Consider the following 19,592-nt stretch of genomic DNA (forward strand, 5'->3'; position numbering starts at 1 on the left):
GTAATTGGCGCTTGTATGTACGACTCACATGGCATGAAGGGTGGACAAACGCCCCCAGCGTATGTCACGCCTCCAGCGTTTGTCACGCCCACAGCCCACAATGTGGTGGCCGTACCACATGTCCCCAGTGTTAGTCACGCCCCCAGCCCACGCCCACAGCACAACGCAGACACGCCCACAAGGGACTACTTTGCTGGCACGGTTCTTTTACCTTTTAAATGTATAGAGGAGTTGGCCTAACGGCTAAGGCGCTCGACCTCGGACCTGGGGATCTGGGTTCGAGTCTTGGTAACGACGCCAAACATCCTGTGATTCTGGGCAAATCACTTAATCTCCCCGTGCCTAACAAAAATGAATGTGTTTCCTCATGTAACATAACTGGTGCTATGTAAAGCGCTCTGATACCTGATTCAGTTCGGGTCAAGAGTGCGCTATATAAAACTCTGCAAAAAAATAAATAAATATGGTGGCCGTCTGCATAGCCTATGTCCTTCTGCTGGAACTGCCCTTTCCAACGTTATTGGGTGTTGTGATTGGTGCTGTGGTTACTGAGATTACCCGCCTCAAAGGTTTGGGCTCTCTCTTTATAATATTAGTATGGATAACAGAAAAAGAGACATAACATTGTAATTCCAGGTCAAGCTGTTGGCTTCAAAAGCTCTGTTTTCGATTATAGCTCTTGCCTCGTGGGCTAGATGGCTGCGTGCAACACGGGGATTACAGAAATCTGTTTTTCTGTTATTCGGTGACTCTCTGGGAAACAGTAAAATGAAGTGTGAAACGAAGCATCGCGCTGTGTACAGCATTGAAGACATTTTCGTTTTTTTCATCGGAATGATTACATCACTAAAAGGATATGGACGGCAACAGCATAGTAATCTTCCTAGTTTAAAGGTAAGTTCAAATCGTCAGGATGGTGATAAAAAGTATTTAAAACCCAGGATATTGAGTTGAAGAATGGTGGATAACAAAGCAGCATTTTCCTCGATGTTAAAACACCATCACACATAAGAAAAGGGGATATTTGAGTCCTTGCAGGCATACAGGTAACATCTTGAACTCTTTAGTCCACCCAGAAACCTACGATAATCAAAATTAGTTACATGGTGAGGCAGTCAGTATACCTCAAAGGATGACCAAAGAAGTTGAGGTAAACCATACTTTGTTCACTATGATCAGTCCAGACAGAAGGCTACCCTCCGAACTTAATGAAGAACAAACCTAACTGGGGAAAGGCTTAACCACTGGAAACTAAGTGCTAAAGTTGGACAATGTTCTTACGGAAGGATGCAGAATTATTCCCTTTTACTGGAAAGGAGGCCTGTTACCTTAGGGAAGTAGGTGTATTCCCCTTTGTCCAAGAAGCAAGCCTGGTAGGTCCAGGTTTTGGTAACTGGAATGAAAGTACTTGAACCAGAGTAGTTGGATGTAAGGCATGTAGGAACCTCTTCGTCCAATCCAACATCAGACTGATCCTCAGGAATCTGGGTCCCCGGATCATCAAAGATATGAAGTGTTCAAGCAGGGGGATTTGTGGGCCGCAAACGGGTCAATAGCTGGATCTTAAAGACCTGGAGGCCTGGAAGATGGGGTTGACAAAGCCTAACGAAGGTTCGATTCTATGGGAGAGTGGGGGTACCTGATAAGGTTGTCAACATCTCCTTTGTGGACTCCTTGATGAAGCCCATTGTAGTCCATAGAAAGGCCAAGCTGAAAAGGATCTTGAAAACCATGGCCAGATTGGGCACACCTGATCAAAAGTGAAGAATTATATTTTTAATGTGACTGACATCCTTTTAATACTATGAGCTCAAATGTTACTTTTAAGCTGAGTTGAGCATCATGTAGAAGGGTACTCAGCTGTTTAATGATGCTCTGAGCATCTCGGGTGCTGACTGAGGCATCAGTAATGTGTTCATATTAGGTGTGTGTGTGGGAGTGGTTGAGTCTCTGGAAAGAACCGGATTCTCTTTTTGCCAGTTTCACCAAGGGAGACTCAATTTCAATGGGGACAATGGAGAAACGAATTCAACATAATTTGACAAACTGCTAGAGGGACTAACGTGACGATGACTGGAAAAGAAACTCTGTTGTGCGCTGTCTTGGGCTAGAGGGCATGGAGTGAATGAAAACCTATCAGAAGGAGAACAAGGAGCTCAGGAGTGCAAGTTTGAACAGCCGCAACCTCTCCATTAGGGCAGAGGAGCGTCATACCACTCATTAAAATGTTGCAAATTTGAAAAATACAATGGTTTTAACATTCATTTATCATTTTATTTTTCACTGCTCCCAGCACGAGCGAGTGTCAAGGTGGGGCCATTGCTGCTGATTGGTAGCAGCAGGGAGGAGTGGTGGGCACTTCAGTTTAAAGTGTACATGCCACTTCGGCCCGCTGTCCTGCAATGGCCAGCCTGACATGCACGCTTCAAACCTCTGCAACCCAAGGAGACAGCTGGGTGGAGAGTAGGCACAGGCCCCCAGTGCCTGAGGGAAGGTCGAGCCAGCCTGCACCAACCAATCCTGGCGCTTCTCTCATGCTGTTTAGCATTATCAGCAGCATGAAAGCAGTGTCTGAAGTCGTTAAGGGTGTTGGCTCTGAAAAAAACCATGTGGTCTCTATAGGACTGAAAAACACCAAGGAGGACAAGAGGAGGCGAGCCAGTAGGTAAGTACATATTTCTTTTTTAATGTTATGACCCACTGACAGGCACTGTGAAAAACTCACACTGCCTTCAGCCTTAACTCCAGAGCTCTCGGCCGTGCTCAGTTATAAACACTGTTTATAACAAGCCATTATTGAGAGCTTTGGCGTTGACACTAAAGGCATTCTCATATCCCAAAGTGCCTGTCAGTGGGTCAAAATCAGTGATTTCTGTTCTCCACCACTTTCGCCTGCTTTCAGCGCCACTGGTTTGAAGTATGTATTATAAGATTGGATGTCTATCATAATCTCAAAGTGAGAGTATGATTTTCTCTGCACAGTGTTCATAGTAGATGACTGTGATGTCTTGTGATCAGATGGAGTTGACGAGTGGTGCCGTGTATATGTTGAAAAGAGTGGGGATGAGGGATACCTGTGGGCACCGCATTTTAGCTTCTTGGTCTCTGATGTGAAGGGTGGCAGCCTGTCCCTTTGGGTTCTTCCCCTGAGTAAGGAACAGACCCATTTGAGAGCATATCTTTGTTTGCAAATCTTGTAGTCTTCAGATGAGGGTGTTGTGGGAGACAATGTCGAAGGCCCCGGAGGAGTCGAGCAGGATGAGGGCCATTGTTGCTTCTCGGTCCAGGATGTTTCAAATGTCATCAGTGGCCTCGATGAGTGCTGTGGTTTTTCTGAATTCTGATTGTGTGTTGTCCAGAAGATGGTGAATTTAGAAGTGGGTTGTGAGTTGCTTGTTAATGGCCTTCTCAATCACTTTGGCTGGATAGGGGAGAAAGGAGTTGGGCCGGAAGTTGTTGAGTTGATTCGGGTCAGCAGTGGGTTCTGAGGAGGGCGTTGATTTCTAAATGTTTCCATTCATCAGGGAAAGTGGCGGACGTGATGGAGGTGTAGATGACGTAGATCAGGGTGGTGCTGCTTGAGTATGTTCTCAGGTTGTAGATGTGATGGGGCATGGGTCTGTTGGGGCCCCTGAGTAGATAGTCTACATGACTGCCGCTGCGTCGTTTCTGGTAAGGGTTGTCCATGCGGTCAGGTTCCCATCTTGGTTGGTGGTGGGTAGATTAGCAGTGAGTTCTCTCGGGTTGGGTTAGTGTGCGAAACTGCTCGAAATGTTTATGGGTTTAGTGTAGAAGTAGGTGGATAGGTTGTCACAGAGTTGTTGGGAATGTTGTTGACAGTAGCTGAGGGCGAGGTGAAATCCTTGAGGTTCGTGAAGCTCTTGCAGATGCTGGAGCTTACTTCGATGCAGTCCACTAGTGCTTTTTTTCTTGCAGTCTAATTTGCTGGTGATAGCATCTGAATGCAGTCTTGTAGGTAGTTCTGTTGGTGGTGTTGTGGCTGGCTCTCCATTTCCTTTCTAGCTGCTTACAGTATTGTTTGGTGTCTCCAAAGTCTTTTGTGTACCAGCTAGCCTGCTTATTTGATCTACTATGCTTGTTGTGTTTGATAAGTTCAAGGACATCCGCGTAGTTCTTAGTCCAATAGTTGATGTCCTTGTCAAGGATGTCTGTGTGGTTAAGCAGATCAGTACTGAGAGCGCTGAGCCAATCTGCTTTTGTGATTTTGCCCCAGCTGTTGCTTGGAGTGCTGAACCTAGTAGTGGTGTTGACTTAAGGTGTGTTGATTTGGAAGTGGAAGATGGAGTGGTCAGTCCATGTGAGCGGGTGGTGGAGCCGGTGATGAGGTTGGTAGTGTTGGCTTGTGGTCTGGGTGGTCGGTAGGCTAGGGTTCCGTTCAGGGTGAATTTTTCTGACATTTACAGCTTGTCCGGTGTCCACATGAATTGGGTGTGGGTGACGTTCTCTGTGGATGTTCTGCATTTGATGGATTCCTTGTAGATGACAGTGAGTCCTCCACCTGACTTGTAAAGGCGATCCAGTTGAGCGATCTTGTAGCCCGCTGGGACTGCCATAGCAAAATTAGGATCCAATGAAGAGGTGAACCAGGTCTCTGTGATGATGAGGATATCAGTGTGTCGCTGCTCAGAAGGTCTTATATTTCGGCTTTGTGCTTGCTGAATGATCATGAGTTGAGAAGCATGCATGCAAGTAGGGTGTTGACATGAGCGTTTTTTTGGGGTGTGTTGTGCAGGGTGGGAGTGTAGGCATTGGCCATGTCTATGTGTGTTGGGAGGGGGTGTAGAGGACATTGTTAGTATTTGCGTGGGGGTGTTGGTGGGTGGATGCTGGAGAATCAGCATTGGGTATAGTTGAAAGCTCCTTCTGTGGTATGAGGTACCGCGTGGCAAAAGTTGGGGGAACAGTGTGCAGGCTCTAGCGACCTAAGAAGTGCTGCAGAGTATTACTGGGCGGTGATCGAACCAGGGTTCCTAGTGCTGGACGCAAGCGGTCAAGGCTTGGACAGGCACATACCGACTTGTCTTTGGCGTGCCTTCGATGGGCCAGCACATGTCTGCTCCATGTCCGTGTTGCAGCTGTCCTTAAGTAGGCCCTGGGAGGGGGGAGGAGTCCAGGGTGCCACGATGTCATTTCTTGTGCTGCTGGATGATGGGAAATTAAGTCCTATTTCTTGGCTTTTTCTTTTAAAGGCTATTAATGTGACTTCCTGTTGGGGTGGGCGATAGGTGATCCAGTAACATCACTTTCTGTGCGGATGGGTGGTGGGAAATGAAGTCCTCTTGCTTGGCTCCTTCTTCTAAAAACTGTTTTGACAGGAAAAATAGTAATGTCCCTTCCTGACTAGTTGGACGATGGGAAATTCAGTGATGTAACTTCCTGTGAAGGTAGATGATAGGAGATCCAGTGGTGTCACTTACTTCCTCTGCTGAGGAGTGGTGGGAAATGAAGTCCTCTTGCTAGGCTTCTTCTTTTAAAGACGGTTTTGGTGGGTAAACCAGTAATGTCACTTCCTGCCCAGATGGATGATGAGAAATTCAGTGATATCCATTCCTGTGCAGGTGGATGAAGGGAGATCCAATGATGTGCACTTCCTGTGCTGTTGAATGGTGGGAATTTAAATCTGTGTGGAGAATGACTCATTTGCTTTATGGGCACGAGTCACGACAAGAGCGTTGAGATACATATGGGTGCGTGGCTAGCCAGCCAGCATGGCAGACGCGAGTTGCTAGCGCTCCGGCCGATATCCCCCGTTTATCCTGTGAATAATCAGCGGAGCAGCGTGTGGGGGAAGACGGTGTCCAAAGCGTCCTGTTAGTATTGCAATAAAAGCAACACCCCAGACGTCCCATTTTGCTCATGAAGCCCACAAGCAAGCTTCACAAGTCATTGTACTTGTAGTAGACCGCTGTAGGCACACTTAGCCTATTTATTTTCACTTTTCTGTATAATACACTTTTTTATTAAAAATACGTGAGTAAGGTGGGGAGGTCGTGCCCCCGTCCTGAAGAAGGAGCTTGACTCCGAAACATGTCGACAACGCACACCAGAGGTCCTGTTCCCTAATATAACAGATCTGACCTCACACTGCACTTCTTTTAACAGTACCAGCCAGAGTTCAGAATAAATTTTTTTTTCTTTTTCAACTCATGTGCCAGGTACTTTTTTAACTTTTTTCACCACATCCCACCACTCACTTACAAATAATACACCCCACACACCTAACACCACACATAGTCATTACTATTAGTGCTCCCGCGTAGTCGTAGGTCGTAGCACGCCGCATCCCGATAGAGGGGTGCGAAGACCCCGATGATGAAGCATGACACCAAGGGGCCTTTTGGTGTGTGAGGGGTATTTTACAAAACACTGAGTGCTTCAACATTTGTCGATCACTCTTTTCCCTTCCAATTTGTATGTTGGATTCTCTATGTTTACTTAAGTACCCCTGTGGAGCAAGAATCCAGACTTTCGCTCTACCTCCCTCTCTTGTTTTTGACTTAATCCTGCTAAGGTGCCATCGGTGCCCAAATTGCACAGGACGGGTGCGGTAAAGCAGAGAGGCGTCTAAGAAGCCGGACGAATTGAGGATTGCTGAGAACTGAATCGGGGTCGTGGCCCGGGCGAGCAGCGAGGCCCAGGAGGGGAAGGCACACGTTGACAGCCGCCGCCGACATCAGAAGATGCATCCTTGGCGCTGCCTGCTTTGGGCGATTGCTGAGGGAGGAGTTTGAAACCCGGTATTGCAGTGATTTCGAAGAGGAGTGAACCCTGAACCGGGTACGTGAGCGGAGAGCTGCCGTGACCCGCAGCGCACGGGAGACCCAGACTGATCGAGGTGAGGAACGGAGCCCATGCAAGGTGCGGGCCTGCAGCGGTAGTGAGGCGTGTGTGGCGGCAGTCTGGGTGACTGCTCGAGTGGCTTGTCGCACCGGAGGAGACGTGACCGCGAAGTACGGGACTGCACAAGTTGGGAGCACACTGCGGGGGCAATATCGGAGGATCGTTTCCCACCGGGGAAAACACTGGACAGAGTACTGCAGAGCACGAGACTAGGTGTGCCAGAGCAGTACCGCGGGAGCGGTACAGGGGCCGTCTCCAAGGACACTAGGGAATAAAAGGCCTGGAAGGTGCTAGACTCACACGGAGCAACAGGGGAACTCAGGATGACCGCCAGCAGATCGGAGTGCTGCTAGGAGCTGGCCTGTGGAGCTGGGAACAAAGCCCTTACGGAGCGCAGACTGGTGGTAATGGCATGGAGTGGGTTGGGGCAGAGCTATAGCAGGTGCTGCTTAAACATGACTGTGTGGCACCCGCTACTGGTGTCCCGGAGAAGTGGTGCCCAGTGACCCCATACCCGCCTGGAAGATAGACAGACATATATCCTCTATGGTTGGAATGGTCGCGTCTTGCCTGTGCTGACTGCATCAGACAACAACTGTGCACACCACGAGCGGACAAAACAACGCATAAGCCTGAACTGTAAGGGCAGTAGTGCGGCACTATTGGGTCAGTAGGGGGAACTGATGGGATACCCGCACTGAGCCCAGGGAGCAGACTACACGTAGTAGCCAGAGGGTTACTCACACAGCAGCTACAATTGGTGCGGAATAGGCGATCTTCCCCACAGCTGCGAGGACAGGAGACACGCCATTGAGTGCCGGGCCTCAGAATCAAGATGCCACTTATAGGGAGGATTGCCATTTGTATGTTATTCTAGCCGAGTGACACAAGGGATTTTTGAATACAAGTGAGCCCAGAGCATCCTGGGGCCGAGATCAGTGGCCTATTGTAGGGAGGAACTTCTCCACACAGTGGACTGCCTGCGAATGCACACAGCACAGCAGCTTGCGATGGGCCGACTGCGGGACACATTGCAAAAGGGACAGGCAGGGGCGGGAAGTCTGGAACCCCCGCAGGCGCATCAAGGTGGAAATATGGAGCCACAAGTGGTGGCTCTCGCGGCCAAGATGGATTCAGAGCTTGCAGCAGTGGAAAAGATTGGCACCACTCTGGAACATACTGAGGAGTCACTGGAAACGCGGATCGATACGGTCACTTCAGATTTCAATCTCTTCCACGCGGATCATCGTAAACTGGCAGAGAAGAGCGCGTGCACGGCCAATCAATCAAAGAGCTTCTGCCTGTCACCCAGAGCCACACTGCCGCACTACAAGACATGATCGACCGTGTTCATGCACTTGAAGACAGAATAGAAGATGCAGAAGGGCGCTCTCGCCGCAACAACATTCGCGTGGTGGGCCTTCCCGACAGAGAGGAAGGCAGACACCCGGAGCAATACGTAGAGCGCCAGTTGCGAGACCTGCTGCCTCAGGGACCGTTATCACAGCAGTTTGTAGTGGAGAGAGCACATAGGGTGCCGGCACAGAAGCCCAGACCGGGAGCAAGGCCCAGACCGTTCCTCTTCAAACTCCTCAATTACAGGGATCGGGACGTGGTGCTGCGCAAAACACGGAAGCTGGGTGATCTGGACGTGGGGAGTAGTCGAGTCATGTTCTTCCCGGACTACACTGTAACTGTGCAGTGGGGCAGAAGCAACTACATGGCAGTGAAGCGTCAACTTAGGGAGCTGGAGTTGCCTTTTTTCAAGGCTGAACCCGGCCTAATTGAGAGTGGTCTCGAAAGAAGGGTCTTGCTTCTTCGACACCCCAACTGAAGTGTGGGACTGGTTGGAGGAGTCGGGTCTGTGGACAGGAACGCGACCTTCGGGTTCGGACACTGGTGGCTTGCTGGAGCGGAGACCTCGACGATGAAGGCGGTGCGGGATACCTCAGTCTGCGAGGCCAGGTCCAGTCGCGCCCAGTCCGGAGAAAATCAGGATTGAACATCAGGAAGCATTGGAGGCGGTAGCAACTCTTGGGACTGTGTACAGCAGCGACCGCATGGAGGCCTACATGAGAAGTGCTACAGGAACTAGTGGCTCATCCTCTCCGTCCACTGCAATGAGGACTTGAAGGTACCAGTGGTGACCCCACAGACTGCTGATCAGATTATGTGATATTATGATGCTATGCTGATCTTAGATGCGGTCGGCGTACGCAAGTAGAGACTTCTGTTTTTTCTTATCTCTTCATGCATGTGGTTCAGATACGCTGTACACTAGGGGTGACACCGGGATCCAGGGAGGACATGTGTGACTCCGAGGGTCGGCCTGACAAACACGGGTCAGGCTGTGCTGTGCTTAGTGTTGCGTTAGCTTGTAGTTACATACAATCCACCGTGGCCCGCACCAGATGCACACGCTATTCTAGATTACTGCACGTCGATGCACCTTCCATACTCACCGGAGGACATGGGGGGAGATAGTGCGGATGAGACATCGTCACCGCCCACACCCCACCAAGCACTACACTGGAATAGCTCACGTTCAACTGTTGTTACTGGGGTTTGGACGGATGCCCCATCGGGGACACACCCCAACCGTTATATTGTTTACAGTTGTTATTTTGTTTTTGTTGCAGCACACCGATACGCTCCCCCATGATCATGGCACCGGCATGCCGGTGCGACCCCCACGCTCCAAGATGCGACTGACTAACCAGCTTAGCAATGACACGTACTAACATCGCGACCTGGAATATACGCGGTATGCACAGACCCTCGAGACGTTACTCTATCTTCTCCTACCTCCAACGGCACTCAGTGAGTATACATATGGCCCAGACGGAGCTTGACAGGCTTTGTAGGCTTTGGAGAGGGCAAATATATGGCATCTTTTCAGCGCAGGCGCGAGGTACATTGATCTGGGTACGGGCGGGCACTCCATCATTTCTAACACAGCTGTAGCAGGTATTGACCCCCTACGCTGGACTCCCTTGGCTACTAGGCGGGGATTTTAATATGGTGCTCAATGTTCAATTGGACAGATCTTTTCCCCCCATCCGAGCGACAACGGCGGTGTCCAATGCGCAGGTGCCCGGAACTGACTCCCGAATTGGGCGTTACAAGATCTGTGGCACACCCTCCACTCGAATGACAGAATCTACTCCTATTACTCAGCAGTCCACGACCTGCATATTCGGTTGGATAGGGTGGTGGGTTCTCAGTCTTTGCTCCCGCTTGTTGCGCAATCAGAGTATTTGGGGAGGACACACTCTGACCATAACCCCCTATGATTCCAGATTAGCTGGGTGGCGGATCGCCCGCCTGTGCCCACATGGCGCCTCCAGCCGTGCGCTCTGGAGGTCTTAGAGTTTCGCTCGTCCCTCGGTACGGCTTTTCTAACATATTTTGATATTAATGAAGGGACGGCAAGCAACGCACTAGTAGAATGGGACGCCCACACGGTAGCTGTCAGGGCACATTGCCTGGGGGCCATGTGGAATATACGTAAGACTCTATCAACCTCCCTTACACACTTAGAAGCCGAACTATTACAATGTGAACGTGAAGGAGAAGGGGAGGGCAGACATTCGTGTCTGCTGGGGGACCTTCGCACCCAGCATGCAGAACTTCTGGAACATTGGTGATACCATAACTACATGGAGCACACGGCCCAAACCCACGCCAGGGCTGATAGAGTGGGCCGCCTGCTGGCCTGGTTGCTACAGCTAGAGGGAAGTCATGCCCCGATAGGAGCAATTTTCATGCCAGAGGGGACACTGGTGTACACACAGCACGAGATACACCGAGTTCTAACTGACCACTATACGCAATTATACAGAGCCAGAGGAATGGGCCCCAGGCATATCTTGGAGGGATTCTTGGACTCCTTCCAACTGCCCAGTTTCAGAGGAGCAAAGGGAGGCGCTAAATGGGCCTATCTCCTTAGAGGAAATTGGGGAGGCGATCAACTCTATGGCTTTTGGGAAGACGCTGGGCCGGATGGTCTGCCTGCTGAGTACTACAAAGCGTACCGTGAGTCCCTGACACCATTACTCCACACATTGTATAGCACAGCAATAGAGGAAGGCACATTACCATCGTCAATGCGGGAAGCATTCCTGGTCTCCCTGCTGAAACCAGATAGGGACCCCACAGCTTTAGGATCATATAGACCCCTGGCGATGCTTAACGTAGATTACAAAATCCTAGCAAAAGTTTTGGCGGAACGACCGGCGCCGGTGGTCTCACATCTAGTTCACACTGACCAGAATGGGTTTGCCCCTGCGAGCTGCACGTCGCTGAACTTACGATACTTCAGGGTGGCAGCTGAAGCCACACGAGAGTGGCCCCAGGCGGGATATCTCATCCTCGACCTGGAGAAGGCATTTGAATGCTTAGAATGGGGCTACTTGTCGCCGGTGTTGCTGCGATACGGGTTGGACAAGGGGTTCCTCCAAATAGTCGAACTACTATACAAAAACCCCACTGTTCGAATACGGCTAGGCCCATATGTCTCTAATGCCATACCAGTGGGACGAGGCACCAGGCAGGGGTGCCCTTCGTCCCCTTTACTGTTCGCACTGGCAATTGAGCCCCTAGCTGCTGCCATGCGTGCAACTTTGGGGGATGGCATACCGCTGGGGGATACGGTTCACCAAGTGTCGCTTTACGCAGACGACCTGTTGGTGTACGTGAATGACATAGGGCGCATACCTGAACAGTTAGCCCAACTGCTGCAGACCTTCGTCACCATCTCGGGACTCAGAGTGAATGCGGGTAAATCCTGCCTTTATGCTTCTGGGGAGGGGAATGTCGACCCGGGGTACTCTCTTGGAGGTACACGAGTCCAGTGGAGGGAGGGTACCATCCGTTACTTGGGAATACAGATCTACCACCAACCAACTGACGGCACTTAAATCGCAGGTGCGCTTCTGGAACACGCTTCCGCTGTTGACCACTGGCCGGGTGGCGCTCGCCAAAATGGTCATGCTCCCTCGTCTCCTGTACTACTTCGTTAACTTGCCCCTATTTATTCCTGCGGCCTTTTTCACCATGCTCACTAGGCTGTTAAGGGACTTTATCTGGGGCACCGCTAGGTATAGACTGGCACTAGCGAAGCTATATTTGCCAACGGATCAGGGGGGCCTGGCGGCACCTTGTTTTGAACACTATTATCTTGCCGCCCAGCTGCAGTGGGACGCTCGCTGGCTAGCAGACAGGGGTAGAGATGACACAGCTACAACATTGCCGCCATACTCGCTATAACAAATAACCAGACTTTTTCACCTTGCCGCTAGTGTCGTGCGGCAGATGGCGCTCCTCTTGGTGGTGGCATACAAATGTTACCGGAGGGCTCTATACCTCACTAAAAACATCATCCCTTATGCACCTGCAATAACTCCGGAAGGATCTCCTAGTGGTGAAGGGGTGCTTACATCTCCTGCACTTGCAGAATGGCGAGAGACTGATATTCACACACTCGGGGATTTATAGCGGGATGGTGCGCTCATACCATACGAGTCCCTGGTGGCAGAGGAGGGGCTACCACCGGGGAGGGTTTATAGCTCATTGCTCCCTGATAGCGTAGTTGGCTGCCAAATGGGGGGATATGTCTATGGAGCCCGGTCAACATCTAACCATACGGTACCTACACGTTATGGGGAAAGGCAGGCACTTGGTCCGCTGGTTTGCGGCCTCGCTACGGATGCATGCGGCCTTCAACTTGGACCCGCTCCGCCGTAAATGGGAATTGGATCTTGGGCGACAATTGGCCGATAAGGAGTGGGAAAGGATGCTAAAAAGCCCCGTGCGTATTCTTAGAAACATGAGGTTCCGCCAAATCCAGCTACTCATCGTCCATAGGGCATACCTCACACCCGAACTGATCAACCGGTACTTTCATCGTAATGATGCGCTGTGCCCTAGGTGTAGCGAGCAGGGGGTGGGATTTTTACATATGCTATGGAGTTGCCCCAGGCTAGGTACATACTGGCGCGCAATCAATGGGCTGCTGCAGGGTTGAACATGGAGCAACATACCCTTTGACTGGCCCGAGCACCTGCTACACAACTTTAGGAGTACTCCGAAGGACAAGGTATCGTCCAGGTTCCTGGATCTGGGACTAGTGGTTGCAAAACGCCTCCTCACGAAGAGGTGGAAGGCGCATGACCCACCACACTCGAGGGCGTGGAGCTCCTCACTTCAGGCATGAAGTAGGGCAGAGGGGATTGCCATCCGAAGGGAGGAAACCCTAGGGCTGCGGAAGGAGCCTATGGCGGCTCATTGGGAGCGGATACTTGGTGCGCTTCAGGAAATAGAACGGGAGGGATGCGGGAGACACTCTGAGGGAACGGATAACGTTCACACAAACGGAAGCACGCCATCTATTAATGCACAGCCATGATATTCCAGTAAACTTAAACCTTGTTCTAGCTCTTGTACGAGTGCAGTGACGCTAATGCGGTAACAGCCATGAAACACAAAAGGGGCCCCGGGGGTCGGGATGTGGGGGAGGGGAAAGGGAGTTAAATGTACATGCACTGGTTTATGCTGCTAATGTTATGGTTATTTTGTTTCATACGTACGCCAACTGTTTAAATGTCCAAGGTGAATGGCCAGTACAGAACCGCACATACTTTCAGGAGAATAACAAACTGCTCCTATACTGTAAATTCAGAGACTGTATCACGACTTTCGGAACTAGGTTACATTTGCTCCTACGTGAGCGCTCCTCTTGCTACTTACAGTACAGTCAGAATGAATGCGAAGCCTATGTTGATACACATCCAAATATTGGCAAGCGGCCTTATACACGATTGTAAGTTTACAGATGAGATGCCTGTCATAACTATGTGAAAATTGTAACCAATAAAAACAGATTTGACCAACAAAAAAAAGAGCGATGAGATACACATTGGAAGAAAGATTGCAAGATCAATATATGCCTAATTTCTGGGACTGCAAGTAGGAGATGGTCTTTGGTTGAAAGGGGAATCGGTTCCTCCAGGATTATTTCGAGACAGCAAGAAGAGGTGAGCACACAATGGCTTGTGTGAGGTAACTCGAAGGTTAGAGCTTAAATAATGGTGATATTTTTTACAGAACATGGTGAACGGTCTGATCATTGGAAATGTCAGAAACAAGAGAAGCCGGATTATGCCGAGCAATAGCGACCTTCTTTATCAAGAACAGAACATCCCATCCAAGAGCTCCAGGAGCTAAAATTTGTAACTGAGGATAAAATGAAGGAGACTTCTTTCTCTGGGATGAGCGTACTAAATAATCTGTTGTCCGCTGTCACCTAATATTCCTGAAGGGAAAGATGTGCAACATCCTTGGCAGCAGGGAAAGCCAATAAAAGGCTTGATTTACTGCTTGCTTTACACAAATAAACTCCAACAGTAAGGGCTGCTGTGAATGAATAGTGAACATATCAAGTTTGGGATGTGTGCACCTTTGCATTGTATAGAATGAGCTTCCACGTTCTTTCTCCCTTTATTGCATCTATAGATGTTATGTAGTTACTCCAGATAAAACCAACAAACAAGTCCTCAAGGGGATGGTTTGATGACCAGGATGAGGAGGGACACACCTAAGCTAACTGGCAATTGGGCCACAAGCTCTGGAGGAAACAGTGGTGCCCTGGTCAGGGGGGGGGGGGGGAGGGGGGGGCGGGGGGGCAATGGATCTGTGAGGCATTGGCAAACCTTGGCCCTTCATTTTACAGGTCTGCTTTAACAACCCAGAGGCTCGATACGATGACTGTATTCAAATTAAAGCCCTTCAAAGCTATTGATGTCCACAAATGCCTATAAAGGAGATTAAACATAGATGGACTCTCATGTAAGATTCCTTCAACAAAAAACTGTCAGTTGTTTTTCAAAAGGAAGAGATTACTTTGTGGCGTATCAGAGGCAGATGCAAGGAAGGGTCAAGGGATTCATAATGCAGTTACCACTGAATTTCTAGCTCACTGCAATAGTGTTGTTGGCAAATTAAAGTGTCCACTTACCTCGTCATCACTCATGCTGCCATGCATTGTCCCCACAACGTGCACACCACTACGCCCTGAGGATTGAGAGCAAAAATGACTGAGTGACAAATATGTTCAACGACCTTTAAGCCAGTTTGATCTCTTGACAAATTTACATTTATAATAAATCTTATGAAAGAGAAGAAATTACTTACCTACAATTTCAATTATCCAGAGTTGGAATCTTTTATATATTCACAAGCTGGAATCATATCATTCTACATCTAAAAACTTGCTTTTAAAATAGCAATGAATAGTCCATAGGGCCAACACCAGTGTTTTAGTAGTACATCCACTTCATTTAAAACATCGTCAAACTTCAGCGAATTAGGTTGAGGTACTGAGCTAACCCTCTAATCTACCCAACAGAGACCACAATAGTTCAGATTTTGTAGCAATAGTGCGAAAGATACACAGAATAGGGAGTGAATCTCTGATTAAGGAGGGGGCATGTCATATGGGAATCTATGAAAGATACAAATTCTGTAGAACTGGAAGTATCTGTAAGTAACTTAAATCGTCTCCAGGACTGGATCTTTTATAGGAGCAGTATATTATATGTAAAGAAAAATGGAAGCAGACTCACCTTTACCGAAACAGGTTGAGTATAACTGCTTGGTCAACTGAAGAGTTGGCTGCTGCATTAAAATCAAGGCACCAGAACACCCTCACAGTGCCCTAAATTGGATGATTAGCTTTAGTGCAGAAAGTGATGCAGGCTGACAGCCAATGAGCGAGGCCCTATTTAAACTCTGATTCCCTAACTTACATCCAAAGAATGTAGGGAGCTTTCTGCTAACATGGATAGATTTGGAAACCAGGGGTTGAAAACGATGTCTGTTTAATTGAAAGTTCGATAGAGCCTTGGACTTGAACATAGCGTTGGTGCACAAAATGACAATATCTTGTGAAGCAAATATATGGTTCCTTGATTATGAAACCCTGGTGTCTTCAAACTCTCCTCGCTGAAGTGAAAGTCAGCAGTAGAAACTATTTCCATGAGAGGTTCTTGAGATGTGCCCCAAAGTGAAGCTCGAAGGGCAACTCCAGTAGTTTACCAAGCGATATCTCAATTGCACCAGTACAGGAGGGCATCTTACGTACAGAAAATACCTAAAAAAGGCCCTTCATGAACTGTTTGGCCATTCTTTTTGAAAACAATGATTAAGTACCTTCAAGTTGTGATGAAGGACTTGGCTTTTGCACATGGAGAGGAGCTCGGGGTGGTTCCTGGACTGATTAGGTTGGAATCAGGAAAGTTGCCACAGGTCATTCGACCAGAATTGACATGGCCTTGTAGGGGCAAACAGTATCAATAAGCAGTAATCTGCCTAGGCTGTCCTGATCACTCTGGGAATGAGGGAAAAACAATAGAAAAGCTTAAGCAAAAATTTACAATTATGTCATGGAAAAGGCAGTGCCTTTCGTCTCCTTTTGCCAGTACCTGTTCGCATATTACAGCCATTTCTTGTTCTGTAGCTTGACAAATGGGTCTATAGTCAGTTGACCTCACTATAGGAAGACATGCTGCAGCTGTTCCTGGTGGAGCTTCTACTCATGTCAATCTGATAGGTACGACTGATTACGTATGGTCATTGTCGTCGGGCAGAAGCTGTTGTACGGAAAGGTCCACTTTTTTCACTGTGGCCGTGTCCCATAGCATTGGTGATGACCTGAAAGAAAACAAGACCTTGTGCTTCCCGGCTTGGCAATATAGTATCCCAAGGTCATGTTGTCTGTCTTGTTCAAGAATGGTGGTCCATCAGTTTCGGCAGGAACGCTCGTAGACCAAGCCGGGTAGCTCATAGTTCACAGATGTTTATGTTGAGTGACCTCTCCTCATCAGACCAGACGCCTCTTATGAACAGCTCCTGCATGTGCACCCCCTGCCTTGCCTAGAACATCTGTTGTCACAATAATCATGACTATAGCAGGTTGAAAATGAAGACTTGCATTGAGGTTATCCAAGTAGATTCACCATACAAGAGCTTCTTGGACGCATATGGATACCACCCTGTATACTGTCACTATTGGTGGTCTAGCTTTTGCTCAATCAGCATATGCCGAAGGCAGCAGAAAGGCACCTGTCTTACGCAGAATGACATTAGGCCCAATTTTTAGGTGCTGACCAGGACTGATTATTTGCAACAGATGCTAGTATCTGTTTTAATACTTTCCAAGGCATCATCCAAAAGCTTCAAAAAAAGGTGGACCCATTGAAAGGCACATCATGTATTTTTGTACTTATGCTTGCACCTCAGCACAGAAAGAATAGGTGGATTTGAGCAGGCCCGGAGTCCTGCCGCTCCTGAAAGGAATTAGAAACCAGTATTAGAGACATTCACTGGTGTACTAATTATGGCAGCCAAGGCATTGGGCCCTTCTTTCACAATGGCTTTAGCCTTCTTTCTTCTGAGATTAAGTCTATCAGAGGTGACTTATCGTGCCACATCAGGTTGTTGTATTGGTCTAAGATGGTAAGTGCATTTGTCGTATTTATGGATGTGGTTACCATGGAAATGGCTCTGTAGGCCTAGTTATCCATACTCCTACCATCCCAATCTGAGGGACAGATCTTGGAGTGATTGGATTTCTGATGCCCTCTGAGCCTCTGCTGAAATAACAGTGTATGGCTTTGGTGGCCGTTTAAATAAGTTCATGCTGTGCAGGTTTCCCTGTATTTGTTCTCAAAGCGTGGAACTACTACTTGTCCAGTGGGTAGTGACTGCATACGTTTCAGCCCTTTCTGTAAGATATGATGTACAATAGGGATGTGTTTCAACTTCTTTCTGGTTGTTCTTTCAATTCACAGAAATACACAAAACACTTCTGCAGGACTGAAAACATTGGAGGACTGAACTTTTTAGTCATGTTTTCTAACAAAACTTGAAAGCTAAGTCATCCGGTGTAGAGTATGGTTTGTGGGGTATCTTGTCTCCTTATTGGAACAGGATGAAATCCTTCCATTCTTGGTCATATTGGTCATCACCATCCTCCTCCTGCTCTTCTTCCACGACCCCCTATTCATCCTCATCAGGATCTGTGTCCTGATCACTATCAGGGAGACTTCATCCGCCACACTGCTCGGTATTGGGGTACTGACAGAGGCACTGAAGGCTGTTTCGGTGGGCATGGCTGAGGTGATCTGCGGCACAGGAATCTGCAGCTGTGGTAAAGGCCGAACATGAGGCTGCAGTAGTCCTGTGAGAGGCCTCAATGGAGATTGGGGGGTGTAATGATTATGCGGTTGAGGCACCAGCCTCTGAAAGGCTTCCATCATGTGCTGTACTGTAGATAATAAAGAAACCATCACTTGCATCACAGGGGGTTTTACTATAAGGGTGTCTGAGTTCATAGGAAGGTCCATATCCTCTTCTTTAGCCTTCAAATGGACATTCCTGGGATAATACTCGTAACCTTTCAGCAGAAACTCAGGGTGTCTTCCTTCCAACTTATAATTACCTTTCTCATACTCTAGAATGCAATACACATCCAACTGTGCAGGGATATAATAAGCTGTATCTCTGGCCTGTTTTTAATAACTTACATCACCCTCTAACTCAGAGTCAAGGATCTGCGCTGGCAAGTGAATAAAAGCATTCATTTGTGAATGAGAATAGGCTTGTGGTGTCACACAGATGGTAATATGGCAAACCCTCAGTCATCTACACCCTTGCTGGCATTGTATATGCAGCTATAGTTGCAGGGGATGTGGAGATGTGGCCATTGAAGTGGTCATCATCAACGCAGTTACTGACAAGGGTGATATGACTGAACAAGTTTTTGTCAAGTTTTTGTGGGTCGTCATCAATGGGATCATCTTTGATGCCAATATGATGGATTTAGGCAACTAAGCTTGTTGGCAGAAGGCTCATTGATCACAGTTGCTTCTGCAGAGCTGATGGTAGAGTTGTGGTCAACGGTTTAGATGGAATAGTTGACAGGACATCAGCAGAGCTGGATTTCCATGCAATTTTCGGCATAGGCTGATTATTTGTCTTTTTCAATGCTTTATCTGATGAATTCCTGGTTTTGTCCTTCATGGAGGCAGATGCAGCTACTCCGGTTGCAAATTCCAGCTGAGGACCTCCTCATGCTTCTTTTGCGCAGTCTTCGAGAAAGTGCCTGGAGAAGCACTTTTCACAGAATGATCCACAGATAAAGGGCAATCCCTTTAAGAAGGGGAGTTCTTCTTCCATGCAAGAAGATACCACACCAGCCCCTTTCTTTGACCTAGAGTACTTTTGAAGGAAATATCCTGCAGATGTCACAGCAAGAAGATCTGTCAGATGGATAAGGATAATAAATGCACTGATTGTGTGGATCGTCCATATAAATCTTCCTTTGTCCGCAATTTCAGCAAGCCTTGAAGAAACAAAGACCGTTTCTCGTTCTCTATCACTGGGGAAGTTGGAGGTTCTCCAGTGGGTCAGAAGATTTAAGGATCAAAATCCTAGAATCAACTTCTTGTTGAATCTGAATTTAGAGCTGGAGGAAGCCCAAGGTGAAGGCAAGATCTAGTACCTGTAAGGTTTGAGATAGGTAAGAGCACAACTTTGTCCAGGCACTCACTCACACATGCCATACAGTACAAATCTGAGCTATGGTGGCCTCTAGGGGTAGTATAGAGCACATCACCTCCAAGTCATTGGCTGAAGCATGGGTTGTTTTAAATGTTGTGGGTGTACTACTAAAT

General features: G+C 48.3%; 1 protein-coding gene across 2 annotated transcripts in view; it reads right to left on the reverse strand.

The window, feature by feature from the left end:
* The window catches only part of CLUAP1 (clusterin associated protein 1), an 839,181-nt gene that overhangs the window by 22,679 nt on the left and 796,910 nt on the right, over window positions 1-19,592 (reverse strand). For both annotated transcript variants that reach the window (XM_078663147.1, XM_078663146.1), the window contains exon 11: window positions 14,876-14,931. In XM_078663147.1, coding sequence (XP_078519273.1) covers window positions 14,876-14,931 — 56 coding nt within the window. The remainder of the gene's footprint in view (window positions 1-14,875; window positions 14,932-19,592) is intronic.

This window comes from Lissotriton helveticus, chromosome 10 (assembly GCF_964261635.1).
Source record: "Lissotriton helveticus chromosome 10, aLisHel1.1, whole genome shotgun sequence".
NCBI lineage: Eukaryota > Metazoa > Chordata > Amphibia > Caudata > Salamandridae > Lissotriton > Lissotriton helveticus.